Consider the following 19,026-nt stretch of genomic DNA (forward strand, 5'->3'; position numbering starts at 1 on the left):
AATCTTTGAGGTTCTACATATAAGTTTATATCATCTCTGATTAGGGATAACTTTACTTTTTTATTTCCTATTTAAATGCCTTTGATTTCTCTTTCTTGTCTAATTGCACTGGGTAGAATGTCCAGTACTATATTGAATATATGTAAGAGAGCACCCTTGTCTATTTCCTTATCTTAGAGGAAAAGCTTTCATTTCAGCCTTTCGCCACTAAGTATGATGTTACTGTGGGTTTTCCATTTCTGGCTTTTATTTATTTAGTTTGTTGAGTATTTTTGTTGTGAAAAAGGTAATGAATTTGTCAAATGCTTTTATTTTTCGAGACAAGAGTCTTGCTCAGTGGCACAATCCTGGCCTGTCAAATATTTTTTATGTATCAACTAAGATGATCATTTTATTTTTGATCCTGGTTTTTGTCCTTCATTCTGTTAATGTAGTGTATTACACTATCACTTTTTGTATATTGAACCTTGCATTGCAGGAATAAATCACATTTGGTCCTAGTATGGAATCCCATACCATGGAATATGCTGCTTAATTCGGTTTGCCAGTATTTTTTTGAGGATTTTTGCATCAACATTCATAAGGAGTGTTGGTCTTTAGTTTCCTTTCTTGCAGTATTTTTTGTTTGACTTAAGTATTAGGGCAGTGAGTTAAAGAATAGTTTGAGGCTGGGCGCAGTGGCTCACGCCTGTAATCCCGGCACTTTTGGAGGCTGAGGCGGGCAGATCACAAAGTCAGGAAATGGAGACCATCCTAGCTAACACGATGAAACTCCATCTCTACTAAAAATACAAAATATTAGCCAGGCATGGTGGCACGTGCCTGTAGTCCCAGCTACTTGGGAGGCTGAGGCAGGAGAATCGCTTGATCCTAGAAGGCGGAAGTTGCAGTGAACCAAGATCATGCCACTGCACTCCAGCCTGGGAGACAGAACAAGACTAAATCAAAAAAAAAAAAAAAAAAAAAAAGAATAGTTTGAGAAGGATTGGTGTGTTAGCTCCTATTTTGTTAGGTAGAATTCACCAGTGAAGCCATCAGGTCAAAGGCTTTTCTTTGTCAGGAGATTTTTTTGGTTATTGATTCAGTCTTTTTACTTGTTAATACCTTCATTTTGAGAAGAATACAAATTTGTTTCCCATAAGCTGTTTTAGTTTCACATTGTGGCCAGCTAGCAGGAAAAGAAGGGGACGATGGTAGGAGAGAGGTGGGATTGGGGTGGGAGCGGAAGCAGGTGCCTGGCGTTTGTCCTGGGTACGGTCTGCTGGCTCCGGAGGGCAGCCCTGAGATCTGCTCTGTGCTGGTCTTTGTCTTGTAAACATGAACATGGTGAGGATGAGGCTATGTGGGCTAACCCACCCCGTTATGGAGGTCGAAATGACTGGGGTTGGCCATATGCAGGGTCCTCATGAGCCTGACCAGCAGCTTCCCTGACATTTTTCTCAGAATTGAGGCCATTTTTGTTGTTATCTTGATGGGGCCTGAGGAAGAGCCATGCAAGATGTTGCCTAGCAGCTGGAATTTTCCTGGGGCTGTCCCTTGCCCCACCAGAAGAGGCTTCCCCAGTGACCCTCTGACTTACCTGTGATTCCCACCTGGGGGATGGTGGCAGCTGGCAAGTTGAGAGACCGTCCTCAGCCAGGTTTCCTGCTCTGACCTTTGGGTCAGACCATGTATCACAGCGTGAACACAGTGGGCCCAGGAAAGCCTGTGTTATGTGGGACAGTCTGCATGTATCAGGCCAGAGGCATCCTGGGTACCGTGACCCTGGAAACTGTCCTGTCTTGCCTGTGAAGAACAGAAGGTCACGCCCAAGGTTTCCCATCTATAACTTGGACTCAGAAGAGCTGGGTATTTCTTTCTTTCCACCTTCCTTTTTTTTTTTCATGCGTTGATCTCCTAGACTCAAGTTATCCTCCCATCTTGGCCTCCTGAGTAGTTGGAAATATAAGCACATACCACCACGCCTGACTAATTTTTAAGTTTTGTGTAGAAAATGGAGTCTCGGCCAGGCGCTGTGCCTCACGTCTGTAATCTGAATACTTTGGAGAACTGAGGCGGGCAGATTGCCTGAGCTCAGGAGTTCAAGACCAGTCTGGGCAACATGTCAAAACCCCATCTCTACTAAAAATACAAAAAATTGGCCAGGTGTAGTGGTGGGTGCCTGTAATCCCAGCTACTCCAGAGGCTGAGCCATGAGAATTGCTTGAACCAGGGAGGTAGAGGTTGCAGTGAGCCAAGATGACGCCACTGCACTCCAGCCTGGGTGACAGGCTCTTCCCATCCCACTGATCTGTCTCAAAAAAAGAAAAAACAAAAATGGAGTCTCACTATGTTTCCCAGGCTGGTCTCAAGCAATCCTCCCACCTTGACTCCCTGAACTGCTGGGATTACAGACGTGAACCACCAGGCCTGGCCAGAGCTGGGTGTTTCTGTAAGGACATCCTTCTTTGTCTTGATCCTGGAACACAGCTGAAGGAAAACAGGAATCTTTGGAGCCATGGCACGTGAGGAGTGTCTTTCTGCTCAGAAAGGGCACCTTCGGTTGGAGCGGCTTCTTACAGATAATCTTGGCAATGCTGGGACCAAAGCCCAGGTCTGGCTGCCCTCGCCAGGGGACCTGGCCCAGGTCGGCTTTGCCCAGTTCCAGCGGGGACTGGGGGACAGGGGAGGAAGTTGGGGACATGCTGCTGCTGAGATTTGAACCATCAGACCCTGTGGCACTGTCCAGGCTCTGTCTGGAGAGTGCCTGGGGTGAGATGTGAGTCGAGACTGGGAAGGTGGGCAGGGGCCTGGCCCTGCTGTGTGCCCACTTGGGAGTCCTGGCCCTGCCTTGGCTCTGTGAGTCCACCTGGAGTCCAGCGTGCCTCACTACCCCATCAAGGCCACTGCCAGATGGCTCCCTCCCTCCTCGCCTTCCAGTACAGGTCTCAGCATGGCACCTCAGCCCGTGTCTCTTCTCTGACTAAAACATTCCAGAAGCTTCCCACATCCCTCTGTGGAAGCCAGGCCCATCCAAAGCCTTCAGGGCCCTAACTGTCCTCTGCTGCAGTTTCTCACCACCCTAATCTCCTCCCTTTGTCCCCTCACTGGGGCAACCCACGTGCCAGGCCTTGGCTTCTTTTACATCACTGTGTCCCCCACCTGGGACTGTTCTCCCCCAGGCAGCCACATTCCTGCTCCCTGGGCACATTCAGTTCTTCCTAAAGGCCACCTTTCTGGAAGCCTTCCTGGCCTCCTGACTTCTGAGGCCAGCCCAGACTTTATACCCCTCCCTTCCGTCCCTCCCTGACACTCCCGTGCTGTCTGACTCCCATGTGCTCACTTAACCTGCTTAGTGTCTGTCACTGCCCCCACCAGCATGGCTTTTTTTTTTTTCTTTTTTTTTTGAGACAGAGTCTTGCTGTGTTGCCCAGGCTGGACTTGAACACCTGAGGTCCAATGATCCTCCCACCTCAGCCTCCCAAGTAATTGAGACTATAGGCGTTGCACCGCTTCAGCTTTCTCAGAGCAGCCTTTTGAAGATTTGTCTCTCCTGTGGCTTTCCTTGGTAGATACACAGTCTAGACTTTGGAATAAATGAATGTGTTAGTGACTGAATGGCAGGGGACGGGCAACCCCATGCATGAGCCCAGGGTAAGAATGGCTTGCTGGGTGGGAACCACGTGCCCATGGTCCTATGGGATCCTGGTGGGTGTGTCCGTGGGCTGTCGGCTGCTGCGCTTTCTTGTTGGACCCAGCACCCACGTGGTTTGCTTGGCATTAGATTCCAGTTGGAAGGGCCAGTGCCTCCAGTTCCATTCATCACCAGGCAAGGGTGTACGTGGAGACAGCAAAGGACATGGGGGCTTGACTGCAGCTCCATTGCCTGGCAGTGTGCCTTGTGCAGGGTGCTGCAGCTCTGCCCCTTGGCTTCCTCCCTCTGCGTGAGGATTCCTTGATTCCCAGAACAAATACCACCCTGCCTGTGCTAGGATTCCTAGAGGCAAATGATTCAGATTGTTTCAGACAGTCCTGGCTGGGCGCGGTGGCTCATGCCTGTAATCTTAGCACTTTGGGAGGCCGAGGTGGGCGATCACTTGAGGTCGGGAGTTCGAGACCAGCCTGACCAACATGGAGAAACCCCATCTCTACTAAAAATACAAAAAAACTAACTGGGCATGGTGGCGCACGTATATAATCCCTGCTACTTGGGAGGCTGAGGCAGGAGAAGCAGTTGAACCTGAGAGGCAGAAGTTGCAGTGAACCGAGATCACACCACTGCACTCCAGCCTGGGCGACAGAGCAAGGCTCTGTCTCAAAACAAAACAAAACAAAACAGACAGTCCTAAGTGCTGTGAAGAGAACAGGAGAGGGCCATGCATGGTGGCCCACGCATATAGTCCCAGACTACTCAGGAGACTGTCAAGGGAGGATCTTTTGAGGCCAGTTCTGGCAACACAGAGAGGCAGCAGAGAGCAGAGGGCTCAGCCACAGGTCTCTTCTCCACCCAAAACACTTGATGTATTGCACATGGTAGCGCATGCCTGTTGTCCAAGCTACTCAGGAGGCTCAGGTGTAGGGGTCTCTTGAGCCCAGGAGTTCAGGGCTTTAGTGAGTCATGATCATGCCATTGCACTCCAGCCTGGGTGACAGAGTGAGATCCTTTCTCCAAACGAGGGAGAAAACGGAGAGAAGGGTGTGGAAAGGGGCTGGTGGGAGGGGAGTTCTCCGGAGCCGGCGCTTTGGCTTAGACCAGGATGCTAAGAAGAGGCTGGTCCTGCCAGGTGAGGGGAAGAACATTCTAGCAAGTGGTGGTGTGCAGGGCTGAGAGGCACAGGGCTTTATGACCATGATCGGCGATTAGGGTGCCCTCATTTCTCTAAAAGGAGGCAGAAGTCCTCAGAAGGGCTGGGCTCCGAGGCAGTGGTGAGTTCTCCATGCACCTGCCCACCCTGATCCTTGACTTCAAAGCTAAGGGCCAACAGTGAATGGGCAGGTGCACCATGGCCTGCCTGCTCCATGGGGCACTGGACAGCAGTGAGGGATGACTCCAGCCCCACACTCTAATGGGAAGAGCCTTGCAGGCATACACAGAGGGAATGAAACTGGACCCCAGGGTCCATCCTATTCAGAACAGCCACACCTACTCAGGAGGAGCAAAGTCAAGATGGTGCTGCCTCAGTGGGGCAAGTGTAGGTGGAAGATCCTAGGGTACAGTCTGTTCTCTCTGGCTGGGTGCTGGCTTCCCAGGTGTCCACTTATGAAAAATCCCTGACTGCACTTGCGGGGCCTGGGCCCTCTGGCTGTGAGTCGCGTGCCGCAGGAGTCCTCTGGGGAGTGTGGGAAGAGCTGGCCCAGCACTGCGCTCCCCACGGGCTGCCCTGCTGCCTCACCATGTTGGCCCAGGGTGGAGTGCATCTGTGAATATGCTAGGCAGGGTTTTCTGAGAGGGGCAAGCTGTGTAAAGGGCATAGACTTTGGCTTAAGAGAGGGCTTAGGGATGCCTTAGCTGAGCCCTGCCTGGCCAGTGTAGTCACATAAGACCTATGGCAGCAGGAGTGAGGGGCAGAAAGGAAGGTCCCCACCAGTATGGGGCACAGGGGGGATGGGATGAAGATAAGGTGGGACTCAGGTGCTCCTGGGGCCACTTTGGGGCCTCTCGAGGGTGACCATGCTGGGCCCTGAGCCAGAGCCCCTCATGGCAGACATGAGGGCTGTGGGATCAGCCCTGTTTTGGGGATGAGGAACGGAAGGACAAGGGCTGCCTGCAGTTATCAGCTGGTGGATCCTGGTGGGCAGGGCACAGCCCAGGCCTGGCAGGCCCCCCTACCCTTGCGGCCTCCTTGGGCTGGGGACAGTCCCGAAAGCTCTAACTCGTGTCCTTTGGTTGTTGCCTCAGCTGAACATCCACGTGGGAAACATTTCCCTGGTGGACCAGTTTGAGTGGGACATGTCAGAGAAGGAGAACTCACCGGAGAAGTTTGCCCTGAAGCTCTGCTCAGAGCTGGGGTTGGGCGGGGAGTTTGTCACCACCATCGCATACAGCATCCGGGGACAGCTGAGCTGGCATCAGAAGACCTACGCCTTCAGGTAGGATCATGCACCAGTCTCTCCTTCCCTCCCTCATCTCCTTGCAAAACCGTTTTGAGAAAGACTTTTCTGTGTGAGTGGTGACGCCTTCGAGGCTCTCTCAAGCTTCACAGCATGATCTGGCTGGGGTCTGCGTGTTTGCTGTGTCCTCCGTCACCCTGTGTGTCTCACCAGTACGCCACTGTGCCAAGTAGGGTTAGAAGCGCCTAACACAATAGCTGGCAAAGACTTGGAGCTCTGTCTGGGTGAATCTCAAGTCCTTACCTCCACGGAGCCCTGGGCCCACCCTTGCCATCCACCATTCAGCGATCCTGCCCCACTCTCTCTCTCTCTGCTCTTGCCCAGACTGTTACTTGGTCAGGATGGCCCCTGCCCAGGGTTCTTCATTTGTAGAACTTGAATTCTATCTTAAGCACAAAGGCCCACCCCAGCTCTGGAGAGTCAGGGGTCCCCTAGCAGCTCCTTCTTACTGCAGTGTCTCATTTGATGAGTACCAGCTGGACTGGACCCCATCCTGGCTGCCCTGGAAGATAGAGACAGGTCACCTTGATCCCTGCCTGTAGCATTTGGGCTGGCTGAAATGGTGGAGGTGCAGACAGAACATTCTGGTCCAGTGTCCTCTGTGCAAGGGGTGGGGATGGACCCAGGCAGGGGAGGCCGTCCTGTTCCTGGTAGGAGGTAGGACTCAGAGTTAAAAGCTAGATCAAGGCCCAGTGCGGTGGCTCACACCTGCAATCCCAGCACTCTGGGGAGCTGAGGTCGATCGCTAGAACCCAGGAGTTTAAGACCAGCCTGGGGAACATGGCGAGACCCCATCTCTACAAAAAATACCAGAATGAGCCAGGCATGTTGGCACATGCCTGTAGTGTCAGCTACTCAGGAGGCTGAGGTGGGATCACCTGAGCTCAGGAGGTCGAGGCTGCGGTGAGCCAAGATCATGCCACTGCACTCCAGCCTGGGTAACAGGGCAAGACCCTGTTGCCAAAAAATGAAACAAAAGCAAAGTTGAGCTCTCCTGGCTCAGCAGGACTCCAGGACTGGGAAGCCCCGTGGATTCTAACCCTGCCCTCTGTGTTGGGTTGGGGGCGCGGTGAGTATTCCTGCATCAAAACAGGATGTTCAGATTTAGTCTGCTCATCAGACTATCATCATCCACATCTGCAGTCACCACTCAGGGATAACAGCTTAAAATGCTACAATGAGGAGCAAATAGGAAGGTCTGTTTTGCAAAGCCATGACAATTAATGGAGCTTGTTAGGTTTGTGTCTAACTTGTTTTCCCAGACATCCCAAGAGACCTTTCTACGATTTCCTGTAAATCTGAGCAAGAAAGAAGGAATGAGAGCCACCCACGAGGCTCGAGGGCCCCGGGCCTGGGAAACAGCTGAGCCCCTGCTTGAGCGCCAGTGGTGCCGAGATCCTGTGACCTGCCCCCAGCAGCCCTGCCAATCACATGGTTCTGCTTCACAGATAGGGCGGCCCTGAGAGGAGGCTGGGGTGCTGGTGTCTGATGCCTCCCTGTTCCCCCGGGGTGCTGCCTGGGAGTGCAGCTGTAGTGTCCATTCACCCTGCATGGAGCCAAACCGTATGGCCGGAGAGCCAGTCTAGGGTGGCCTCACTCCACCAGCGTTGACTCTGAGGTCTTGGGAGACAGTGATATTGCGCACGTCGACACTGAGCACCTCCTCCCCCAGGGGCCGATCCAGTCAGAACCCTCACTCTGGGCTCCCAGCATCCAGGCGCTGATGGTGCTGACCCTCACCCAGCCCTGCAGGCGCTGAGAGTGCCCACAGTGCGGCCTCAGGAGCTGAATTCCCCAGGGCCTCTTGACAGGTCCTTGAAGCATTCTTTCTTTCATCCACCACAGCACCATCCCTCCTGCTCTGAACCGAAGGTGACCTGAGCCCAAATTCCTTGCCAAGCTCTAGGCCCTCTGCAGTTTGCAGAGTGGCTTCAGAGCAGGTCCCCTGGGGAGTCCCTGGTGGTGGCAGGTCAGGACTTACAGGCAGATGCCCTTTTTATCTTAGCGACCACCTAATGAATTCCAGTCGTGGAGCTTAGGGACATCACAGACCCTGCCCCCTGCTGTCTCTTATGCTGAGTGTGCATGTTTCAAATCTTTGAGGTTAAAGGCAAGGCCACCCTGCTGAGACCGGGATGAGCACACGTCCCCATCGCAGCAGCCAGGTGGGAGGGGCCTGGGGACCTGGGAAGTGTCCTGAGTGGCCTCTTATCATTAGGAGGGCTGCGTGTGTCTTCCCACTCCCCACGCTAGAAGACAGCCGCAAGGACAGGATAGGACCTTAGGGATGGGCGGGCTCATCCCCGACTCCAACCCACGTTCCCCCCATTGCACCACCCCACCCCATGGGATCTTGGGAGGGACTTTTTTTTTTTAACTCTGTCCCCAGGGAGACCAGTGTCAGTACTGCCTGGGGAAATGATGGGCCACTCAGTCCCCAGGGCTAGAGGCCAGTCAGCCCACAGAGAGCTAGACCAGGAGTCCCGGCCTGGTCTCTGTGCCATGCACAAAGCTTGGCAACGGCTGTGTCACATGACTTCCCAAGAAGGGTTTTCAGCTATAGGCCTAGGTCACCCCATGATGGAAGCACTCTTGATTACCCAAGAGCCAGTGCCTCCATCTCTCCCAGCCAGAGTCCAGTGCCTGGCTGCCATACCCTCCTCCGCAATGGGGACATTGGATTCACAGCACAGTTGTGAGCTGCTGGCCATGGGACATATGTGCTCAAGGCCACTATGCCCACATGTCAGGGGAACCAGGGGAGAGAACAGGCTGCTCCCTTTGTCAGTGGGACAGACAGGAGACAGCAGGAAGGGGAGACAAGGACGTGTGACAAACTACTCAGAAGCCCAAGGCTCCTAGAGGACAGACTGGGACCAGAGTGACACAGACATCCCACAGCCAGTGGAATGGGATGGAGGGCCAGTGACAGGAGGAAGACAGGGCTTACGGGGAAGGAGGCTGGGCTAGGCAGAGCCTCTGAGGAAAGCTGATCCTGTAAAGTTACTGGCACCTCCCCTGGGCCAACCCTGTGTTCCTGGCCAGGGACTAGAGGAGACAGGTTCATGTGCACAGCCATCAGTGTGCCATCGCCACAGAAAGCACTGGAGGCTGTGGGCATGAGGAAGGGCAGTGGGGGGCGTAGAACCTGGGGTGAGAATAGCCAGGGCAGGTGCTGACGGGGGACTGCAGCAAGTAGGAAGGACCCGGGGAGGCCCGGGACAGGCAGGTGCTCGAGAAGGAAGGTGGGACCTGCCCGTTTCTGCATGGCCTGTGGATCAGGCAGGGCGTCTGCCCCGGGGGCCCTACACGTACAGGGTGGGGATGAAGAGAGACCTACGGGTCAGGGAGCTTGACAGCTGGGCCTTTGTGAGGGACAGATAGGCAGTGTCCCTCTGATGGCACAGCATCAGGAATTAAATTGGGGGATGCCAGGGATACATTGGGCTTGTTGAGTATGAACCTCAGAGGTTCCTCCCTAAGCTCTGCCCGCCAGCCCTGGCCTGATGCCAGGTTTATTTTTTAACAGCTTTATTATAGTATAATTAAACCATACAGTTCACATATGTAAAGTGTACAGTTCAGCGGTTTCTGATATATTCACAGAGCTGTGTAACTATCACCACTGTCAATATTGGGACTTTTTCATCACCTCAAAAGGAAGCTCCATGCCACCTCTCAGCCCTAAGCATCCACTCATCCACTTTCTATCTGTTGATTTACCTATTCTGGGTACTTCATAGAAATGGAACCACTAATATGTGGCCTTTTTTTTTTGAGACGGAGTCTCCCTCTGTCATCCAGGGTGAAATGCAGTGGCACAATCTCAGCTCACAGCAACCTACGCCTCCTGGGTTCAAGCGATTCTCCTGCCTCAGCCTCCTGAGTAGCAGGTACTACAGGCATCCGCCACCAAGCCCAGCTAATTTTTCTATATTTAATAGAGATGGGGTTTCAGCATATTGGCCAGGCTGGTCTCGAACTTCTGACCTTGTGATCTACCCACCTTGGCCTCCTAAAGTGCTGGGATCACAGGTGTGAGCCACCATGCCTGGCTTGATTTGCATTTTTCTAATGACTGATGATATTGGGCATCTTTGCGTACATTTCTGGCTGTTTATCTTCTTTGGAGAAAGTGCTTTGTCAGTTTCTTAATTGGGTTGTCTTTTTATTGTTGAGTTGTAATTGTTCTTTATATATTCTAGCTACAAGTACCTCATCAGATATATGATTTGCAGATATTTTCTCCTATTTGGGGGATTGCCTTTTTTTCTTGATAGTGCCTTTTGAAGCACAAAAGTTTTCATTTTGATGCAGTCCAAGTTTTTTTTAGTTTGTTGCTAGTGCTTTTGGTTTCATATCTAAGAATCCGTTGTCAATCCAGTCATGTTGTCCCAGCACCATGTTGCAAACTGCTCTTTCTCCATTGAGTGGACTTGGCACCCTTGTAAAAATCAGTTGAGGCTCCTGGTAGCCTCGGAGGTGTTGATTGCAAACATAAGGTGACACCAAGTTTTGGCATTTCCCCTTCCTGGTTGAGTGGCTGTGGGCAGGTTGTTTTCCCTCAAAGTCTACATTCTATCATTTGTAAAGTGGGGATAATACTTGTCTGCTGTATCACATGAGGTTATGAAAGTGAGATCACATTGAAAGTAAACATCGCCAGGCGTGGTGATTCAAGCCCGTAATCCCAGCACTTTGGGAGACGGGAGGATCACGAGGTCAGGAGATCGAGACCAGCCTGGCCATAGTGAAACCCCATCTCTACTAAAATACAAAAAATTAGCCAGGTGTGGCATGCGCCTGTAGTCCCAGTTACTGAGGAGGCTGAGGCAGGGGAATCACTTGATCCTGGGAGACGGCGGAGGTTGCAGTGAGCTGAGATCACACCACTGCACTCCAGCCTGGTGACAGAGCAAGACTCCATCCCAAAAAAAAAGAAAAAAGAAAGTAAACCTCAAGATACTCCACTGGCATCAGTCCTGGCTTCCTCTGTCACCTCAGACATGACCATGCCTTGCCTGGGTATCTTTGTCCACACCTGGACACTTTGGGTGGTCGGAAGGTCTAGAGTCCCTGGTGGCCTTGAAGCCTATGAATCAGAATTTGCTGGTAGGAGTGGGGTGCAGGAGCAGGGTGGCTCCCAGGGCCCCCAACACCCTTTGGAACTTAGGGCGGCGTCTCCCTGCCCACATGTCCCCAAAACCCAAAGCAGGCTAGTCCTGGCTCCAGGCCCATTCTTACATGGTTGGTTCGAACAGTTCTTATTTTAGAACAAACCCACTGGAGTGGAATCTTCCCGGAGCCAAGGGGAGGTAAACAAAGGGGCCTCTGGGACTCACTCGCCAGCTCTTGTTTAAGTTAAGAGGAAAACATGTTTTGCTCCCCTTGGTGTGGGCTTGGTGCCTTTCATGTCTGCCTTCCAAGGAAGGCTGCTGGGAGCCCCCACAGTGAGGAATGAGGTTTGGGGTTTGAGGCTGCGGCAGTCCCTAGCTTGCTAAACCACGCGGTGCTGGCTGAGGAACAGCTGTCAGGAGCTGCTGCTGATGGGTCAGCCCCAGAGGGCCACAGGGGTGGGGCGCTGGCACTGCCTCTGGCCCTGGCCTCTGCATCACCAGCAGGAGCTCGAGCTTCTGGGCTTCATGGGCCTGGACCTGGTGGTCTGAGCTTCAGCCGTGAGGGTCAGGCCTGCAGCAGGGAGAGCCAGCCGCAGCCAGTGCCCTGCATACTTACAGTCCCTGAGACCCCAGGCTGAGGAGAGCAGCACTGAGCCTGGAAAGGGCTCGAGGCTACTGGTGTTGGGTGTGTGTGCACTGGTGTGGGTGTGGGGAGCTGGAGCTCTGCAGGCTGACCTCTGCAGCTGACCAGTCCCACAACCTTGAGCACCGGCTACAGTGAGGCTGTGAGAAGGTCCCTGGCTCCTAGAAAGCCCCCTCAATGGATGTGTGTTGGCTGCTTTAGTAACAGCCTTCAACAGCCTTTCACAGCAGTAAATGTTGTTTCCATATTCCAGATGAGGTCTGCAGGGACCTGTCCTCTCTTATTCTGTCAGCGTCTGCCTGGTGCCTCCCCTGAGCCCAGCCTGCCCTTGCTCTTCCGAGCTCACGGTGTTTTGCAGGGCCGCAGGCTGGGGGAGAGCAGGGTGACCTTCTCCCAGGGAACTCAGCCTACAGAGAGCCAAGTGAGGTACCCAAGTGGAGGAGAAAGGAAAGGACCACGAAAGGGGAGGGGAAGCAGGAGAGTTGTGGTTAGGAACTCATGCTGAGGCTTTCTGGCAGGCCAGGGGTTTGGTGTCACTCAACCAGGAAACACTGTCAGCACCCAAAGCTGTTCTCTCTCAGAGGTGGGAGTGACAGGAGCCACTGCACGTGGGAGGCACATGGGCCCTGTGGCATCCACACCTGTGGTCTCCTTAGCATCCTGTCACACTGACTTGCAAATCAAGGCCCAGAGAGGTGACAGCCAGCCACCCTCCTCCAGCGCTCCTGCGCCCACCCCATGCCTGTGTAGCTTCTGCCCGTGCTGCCCCCCACCCTCCGCTGTGTCCTCTTGGCAAGAGGGAGGGTACCTGGGGGCAGAGTTGGGTGGTCTTTGTGAGACCCAGGGCGGAGTGTGGTCCAGGGATATGGCTTCAGTCCAGCTCCCTGCCAGCCAACTGTCTGACCCTAGGCACACACCAGCCTCTCAGGGGTTTGGTTTGGTCGGGAGGTGGGCTGAGGGGCAAGTGTGTGGAACAAGCAGGAGCAGGCGGTGCAGTGGCCTCGGTAGTGGGGCACTGGGGACTTCTGGGAGACTCTTACTCCCATTTGCTATCCATCCCTTTTCCCTGATCAGCGGGCCCTGGCACTGGACACTGGGTGGAGCAGACAGTCCTGCTGACCGAGGCCCAGTGGCATCAGCGTGGCCCAGCCTGTGCTGTCCTGTCAAGGAGGACCACCTCCACAGCCAATGGGCCCTCCCTCATCTCAGAGACGGAGACACGCTAGGCACAAGGGCCTGTTGAAAGTTCACTTTGAAGGGAAGCCCATGGGGTCACAGTGGCAGCACTGTTCTGGGGACGGCCTGGCACCTCCAGCAGCTCCCTTGAAGTTCAGGTGACAGGAGCATCCCTCAGTGCCAGCAGTGCTGCTGGGAGAAGCAGGGCACAGACAGGGGCCAGAGTCCCCTGGCCAGAGCTTTCTGAGGACCCTTCATCTTCCTCTCACTGCCTCCCCTCCCTGTAGCGAGAACCCTCTGCCCACGGTGGAGATTGCCATCCGGAACACGGGCGATGCAGACCAGTGGTGCCCGCTGCTGGAGACTCTGACAGATGCTGAGATGGAGAAGAAGATCCGCGACCAGGACAGGAACACGAGGTACCACCGGCCCTGTGGTCCGGCTCTGCCCATAGTCACCTGGCTTACCTGGCAGGGACAGGGCCGTTGCCTTTCCCAGTCTCCCATGGTCTCTGGAAGAGAGGGTACCTCTAGTGTTGCTAGAGGCAGGCAGGCTCCTGGGTGATGAGGCCCCATTGAGGCCCCAGGGTATGTTTCCCTGCAGGGAATAGACATAATTCCTCAGGCCGGATCTGACCACAGCCCAGATCCAGGCCTCAGGGTCCCTGGAGTGATGGTCAGGGTCTGAGCAGCAGAGAGGTGAGGCTGAGAGAAGGCCCGGTCCAACCCTGCTGGGGGCCCACATCCTGCCTCTGTTCCCACCCCCACACACCTGGCTGCCCTGGAGAGCCTTAGGAAGGGCAGTGCCCAGGTTGGAAGCTGGCCCTGCTCACCGCCCTCCCCAACTCCTTCCCCAGGCGGATGCGGCGTCTCGCCAACACGGCCCCAGCCTGGTAACCAGCCCATCAGCACGCAGCTCCCACGGAGCATCTCAGAAGACTGGGCCACCTCTCCTCCATCTTCTGGCAAGGACAGAGGCGAGGGGACAGCCCAGCACCATCCTGAGGATTGGGGCGGGGGTGGAGTGGGGGCTTCCAGTTGGCCTTCCCCGGCACACATTCCATTTGCTGAGCCCCAGTCCTGTCCCCCCACCCCTCCCCAGTCTCTGGGGTCAGGAAGAAACCTGATTTTGGGTTGTGTTTTGTTTTTGTATAGGAGCCCCAGGCAGGGCTAGTTACAGTTTTTAAATAAAAGGCAACAGGTCATGTTCAATTTCTTCAAAGTTTTAGCATAAAAATAATGAGAGCCAGGAGCGGGGCTGGGGCCTGGAGGGACAAAGGTGGTGTGTGAACAGGCCGGCCGGCAGGCAGGCCTCACTCTCCTCTGCCTCAGATTCCCAGGCGGGGGTGGGGGTGAATGGGGCTCCTGGTAGCACCTCAGTCCTCTCAGCCTGTTCTTCCAGACCCGGAGAGCTGAGAACAGGGGCTGTGGGCTCAGGACAGGGGCTCCCTGCCTTTCAGCAACAGCCCTGCTCCCCTTGCTCGGCCTCAGGAAGGAGCCGTGAGCTCTTCTGCTGTGTCCAGATGATCAGGCTGCTGCCAGCTGGCGCCTTGCTGTTCTGGAGTCCCCGGCAGAAGGCCTGGTCCTGTGTGGGCACTGCTGGGCTGTCGCCAGCCTGGGTACAGGAGGGCTGTTCCAGCTCCAGTGATGCCCATAGCAAGGTTGACTGGGGCCCTTTCCCCACCCCAGCAGGCGCCGTGGCCTGGTGCCAGCTCTTGGGGGTTGACATGGTGCAGGGAGGAGACACAGCCCGGGGCCCCTTCCCAGCTCTGTCTCCAAGGAGTTCGTGTCCCCCGTGTTCTCATCTGTAATATGGAGGTGTCCCCATTCTTTAAAATGGACATAAGATCTAGGAGGGCAGCAAACTGGCTCGCAGCCCCAGCCTTACTGAAGAGAATGGGCACAGACCCCAGCACAGGCCACCCTCAGCTGTTGGCAGGACCCTTGCTGCCAGGGCAGAGCTAGGGTCAGAGACTGCTGTGCTCTCTGGAAGTGGGGTAGGGCCCCATGTGGGGCAGAGACAGAGCTCCGATTAGGGATTGGGGTTCTTCGTCACTGGGATGTAGGTGAGATGGGGGCTCCTTTGAGCAAGCCTTAGCATGGGACTTCCCAGGGAGTTTGCACTCAGGGCGTCTGCCCTCCATCAAAGAATGGAACTCCCCAGAGCCCCCAGCAAGGGACAGCTGGGCCCTACCAGAAGGCCCTTGAACAAAGGGGAATCTTCCATGGACATGAACAGGTTTCATTGCTGAGGTATTTATTCCTTTCGTCCATGGGGCAGGAACCTTGTTAATGAAATGGTGAAGCAGCCCTGTGTCCCCACAACTGGTAGGATGGAAGGAACCTTGGTGGCTTCACCCCACAGGTCAGGCAGGCCCACCTGGCCGGGAGGTGCCTGGGAGGCTGAGCCCTCATCCCTGACTGCCACCTCCACACCGCCACAGAGTCAGCTGCTGCTCCCCAAGGTCTGGCTACAACATGGTGGGCAAACTCAACAGAACAGTGTCATTACCACGAAAATGATAACCTGCAGCTGGAGGAGCCCCCATGCCACTGAGCATCCAGACATAAACCATACGGACAGGCCTAGACTAACAAGGAAAGCTGCCAGGTCAGAAGAGAAAAGTGAGCTGCAGGGTTCAGATAAGGCTCACACAGGTCCTCAGCTAAAAAGGGCAGGAACAGAACCTTCCAGAAGTCCCTGCCTCACCCAGTCTCAAGACTGCTAAGGTGAAAACGTCAAGGCTCTGGGGTCACAGAAGGGGCAGAAGACCCAGTCCTGGCCCTCCTCTGCACCTGACTCTGGGGCCTTGGTGTTACCAGATGAAAAATGAGGCATAGGCCCACCTGTCAGGTGGCTGATAAGGGACAGGAGAGGCTAGATCAGCATCAGCCTGAAGGCACCATGGGCAGGGACACCTGTAGGCTGGCTCGGTACAACCTAGGAGAGGCCTGTCCTGGCCCTGGCAGCCAAAATCTGGTGAACTTCCCCACTGACTGGCAGGGAGCAGAGGCCCGTGGCGGGCAGAACTTGCCCAAGGCCCTGGTTGGGCCAGAACGAGAACCATGAGCCTGTCACCTGTGAGTTCAAAGCTCTGCCAGGCAACCGTGAGCACCCCTATCCTACCACCTACAGCTGGGCTGAGAGGCCACACTGAATGAGGACGGGGAGGTATAGAAGGATGTGGCCAGGCGAGGTGGGGAACCAGTGCCATGGGCCAAGAGGCTGCAGGTCATTCTGTTTATTCGTGTGGGTCCTTGAATGGGCCCAGCCTTTAGGACGGGTTTTCTGCCCCAAGTAGGGGTGACAGGTAGGATGGAAGCTGCCAGAAGCCTCTTAGGCCTGGCCATGGGTAGGGTCACTGCAGCGGGGGTGGCAGATGGGCTCCTGGCTGTTCCTCAGGGAGGGGCTGGTAATTGGGGTCTTCCGCAGGGGCATCCAGGAGCAGCTTTCTGTGGGGAGGGGCCCATGCTGAGCAGAGGCCAGCAGAGGTCCCCATGGGTGGGGGAGCCATCTTGAGGGCGGGGAGAGGGAGGGAGGGCTCTCAGCACTCACAGGAAACCAGGGGTCAGCAGGAGCCGCTTGCCTCCAGGCTGGTTGGGGAAGACATCCTCCAGGAAGTAGTAGATGTGGCCCACGGCAATCCCTGTGAGACAGCCATGGACTGCGGGGTCACTCTCCACAGCACAGAGTCCTAGACCAGCAGAGCCTGCCCTGGGCCCCCATCCACAGCCTGCAGACCCCAGAGCATGAATGCCCCAAAGTCTTGCACAGAGTCCCAGCCCAGGGTTGGCCCTGCAGGACAAGCTTAAAAGGCCCAGAAACAGTCAGGACCCAGGGGAGGGAGGGCTTGAGAATGGTGGCAGAGTGGGAGCCATGGGACAGGAGCAGTGACCCGCCCATCCCCACCCCCGTCAGGACCAGGCAGTCATCAGCAAGTCAGCCCTGAAGATGCAAATCCTGTGGGCCGTTTGAGGGGCTGTAAGAGCACAGCAGCTGTGAGGGCAGGAAGATGGGGCAGGGAGGCAGATGAGAGGTTCAGCTGTGAGGAGAGGTCCAGCACAAATGGGAGAGGGGACCCCAGGGCATAAGCAGTGTGTCCTGAGGGGAGTGGCCAGCCTGGGGTGGACTGGATGTACAGGGAGGCTCACCCAGCAGGTCCACGAGGATGGAGTTGCCCAGCAACAGCGAGAAGCCCATGAGCGCCCAAGGCAGGAACGGTGCCTGGAAAGTGACCAGGCCAAAGAAGTTGACCCTCACCCGAGGGCTGCGGCGGCTCCACACGTACACCAGCATGGCCACAAGGGCCTGGCCCAGGAAGAACAGACTGCCCAGGAGTCCCAGCAGCTGGGCCAGAGTCAAGGTGCTCCAGTGCAGGCCTCAGCCCATGCCCAGAGTCCCCTCTGATTTCCTAAGCCCCTGGAATTCCCTTCCTCATTGCCCCTATGTGCCATTCCCTCATCAAGATGAGCCTGCCCAATAAAGGCGACACTGCAGGCTTCAGGTCCCACGAGATCTGCCCTGCACACCTACAGCCTCATCTCAGGGCCCAACCACTGCCTGTCCCTGCCCCAGTCTCTCCGGCTGCTCGCATTCAGGGTTCAGCTAGTGGCTGTCACCCCACCTGGCTCGTCTGTGCATCGCCTTGTATTTTGCATACAGCACTGAAGATCTAGCCCTGGCACCTGCAGCTGAGCACACGGTGGACCCTAAACACATACTAAGCTGGAGAGAGCGACTCTGTCCCTTCCTGGCATGGCTGTTCATGTCAGGCTCCAGGACCAACACAGGCCGGAACCTCGAGGCTCCCCAGCCCGAGGCTCCAGAGCCCGCGGGAAGGATACCGTCATAAGGACCCCTCCGAAGAGAAACATGAAGACGAAGTCGGCCGTGCGGCCGCGGAAGGAGCCCTCTTCCAGCATGCGACAGTAGCGAAACCTACGACGTCGGTATAGGAAGTGCCACCAGGTGGGGGCCTCAGTTTCCCCGCCCCGGCCTCTCCCAGCCCGGCAGGCCTGCCCTCCACCCAGCCAGTGTCCGCGGGGCGCAGGATACACGAAGAGCATGTTGAAGAAGAAGCTGAATCCCAGGGGCCCGAAGAAGAGGAAGTTGGTCACGAGCCTCCAGACCTGCGGGGGACGGGCGGTCAGGTGCGGGGTGGGCGGGCTGAGCCCACAGGTGCGCGGCGCGGGGAGGCCTCACCTGGAACTTCCGAAACACGAGGTGCGGGTTGAAGTAGAGCTGGAAGGGGCTGAGGAGCTCCAGTTGCTGTGGAACCAGGGGCCAGTCAAGAGCTGCCCGGGAGCCACGCTGTAACCATGGCGACCCTCACCCCCCGCCAGAGGCTGTAACTAAAGCGACGTCCGGTCTGCCCGGCCCGCTTACCACCGCAGCGGTGGTGAGGACGCAGGCTGCAGTGTAGGCCCGCGTCACCGCCGGCACCTGCAGGAACTCGGCCGCCAGTCCCTGCCACGCCATTGAACCTTCTCCAGCACGCGTGGTCTGGCCGGCAACCCGCTCTTTAACCCGCCTCCCGGCCCCGCCTTCGGCCAATCCGCGTCCAAGACGCTGCGCGCCCCAGTCTGAAAAGAGAGACCTTGAGCCAATGGAAGGAGGAAGAGGGAAGTTAGGGGCGGAAAGGCAGAGTGGGCGGGTAGAGGCTGGTGGCCAATGGGCAGGCGCCAAGGTTGAGCACGTGGCGGTTGTTGTGGCTGCGGTGGCGGCGCGGGAGAACGTGTGACCAATGAGTAATTGGTCACTTCGCGGCTTTTTAGGAGCGGACCAATAGCGAGGATCCACGACACCCCGAGGACGGGGCTAAGATTGTATGGTTGGGGGTGCAAAGACCAGAGCAGACGAGGCAAACCCGGAAGGGGTGGGTGTGGGGGCGGGGCAGGGAGTGGGACGGCCCTGACACTGCTGGCCCGCCTCCAGCTCACTAACTACCTAGCCAAAACGTTCTCCTTGCTGCGAACCCAAGACGGGCCCACCTAACCCACA

At 55.8% G+C, this 19,026-nt stretch overlaps 2 protein-coding genes across 6 annotated transcripts in view; one reads left to right on the top strand and one right to left on the bottom strand.

Annotated features, from left to right (window-relative positions):
- SMARCB1 (SWI/SNF related, matrix associated, actin dependent regulator of chromatin, subfamily b, member 1) overlaps positions 1-14,247 on the top strand; it is a 44,020-nt gene extending 29,773 nt beyond the window's left edge. For both annotated transcript variants that reach the window (XM_017498092.1, XM_017498091.2), the window contains exons 7-9: positions 5,879-6,069; positions 13,314-13,445; positions 13,883-14,247. In XM_017498092.1, the coding sequence (XP_017353581.1) occupies positions 5,879-6,069; positions 13,314-13,445; positions 13,883-13,922 (363 nt within the window). In that variant the 3' untranslated portion in view covers positions 13,923-14,247. The remainder of the gene's footprint in view (positions 1-5,878; positions 6,070-13,313; positions 13,446-13,882) is intronic.
- Positions 14,248-14,407: 160 nt separating this feature from the next.
- Positions 14,408-18,724, bottom strand: DERL3 (derlin 3). 4 transcript variants are annotated; one of them, XM_037727700.1, is made up of 7 exons: positions 18,412-18,724; positions 18,229-18,294; positions 18,082-18,155; positions 17,871-17,964; positions 17,178-17,373; positions 16,582-16,672; positions 14,408-14,640 (listed from the first exon to the last, which is right to left on the bottom strand). In XM_037727700.1, exons 1-7 carry the CDS (start codon positions 18,502-18,504, stop codon positions 14,553-14,555), a joined length of 702 nt encoding a protein of 233 aa, XP_037583628.1. In that variant the 5' UTR covers positions 18,505-18,724; the 3' UTR covers positions 14,408-14,552. The 4 variants fall into 4 exon arrangements, with proteins under 4 accessions (XP_037583628.1, XP_037583627.1, XP_017353586.1 ...); XM_037727699.1 differs by having other exon boundaries at positions 14,408-15,080; XM_017498097.2 differs by having other exon boundaries at positions 14,408-14,604; positions 18,412-18,718.
- Positions 18,725-19,026: the final 302 nt, after the last annotated feature.

The sequence above is a fragment of the Cebus imitator genome, unplaced genomic scaffold (genome assembly GCF_001604975.1).
Source record: "Cebus imitator isolate Cc_AM_T3 unplaced genomic scaffold, Cebus_imitator-1.0 Scaffold237, whole genome shotgun sequence".
NCBI classification, from domain to species: domain Eukaryota; kingdom Metazoa; phylum Chordata; class Mammalia; order Primates; family Cebidae; genus Cebus; species Cebus imitator.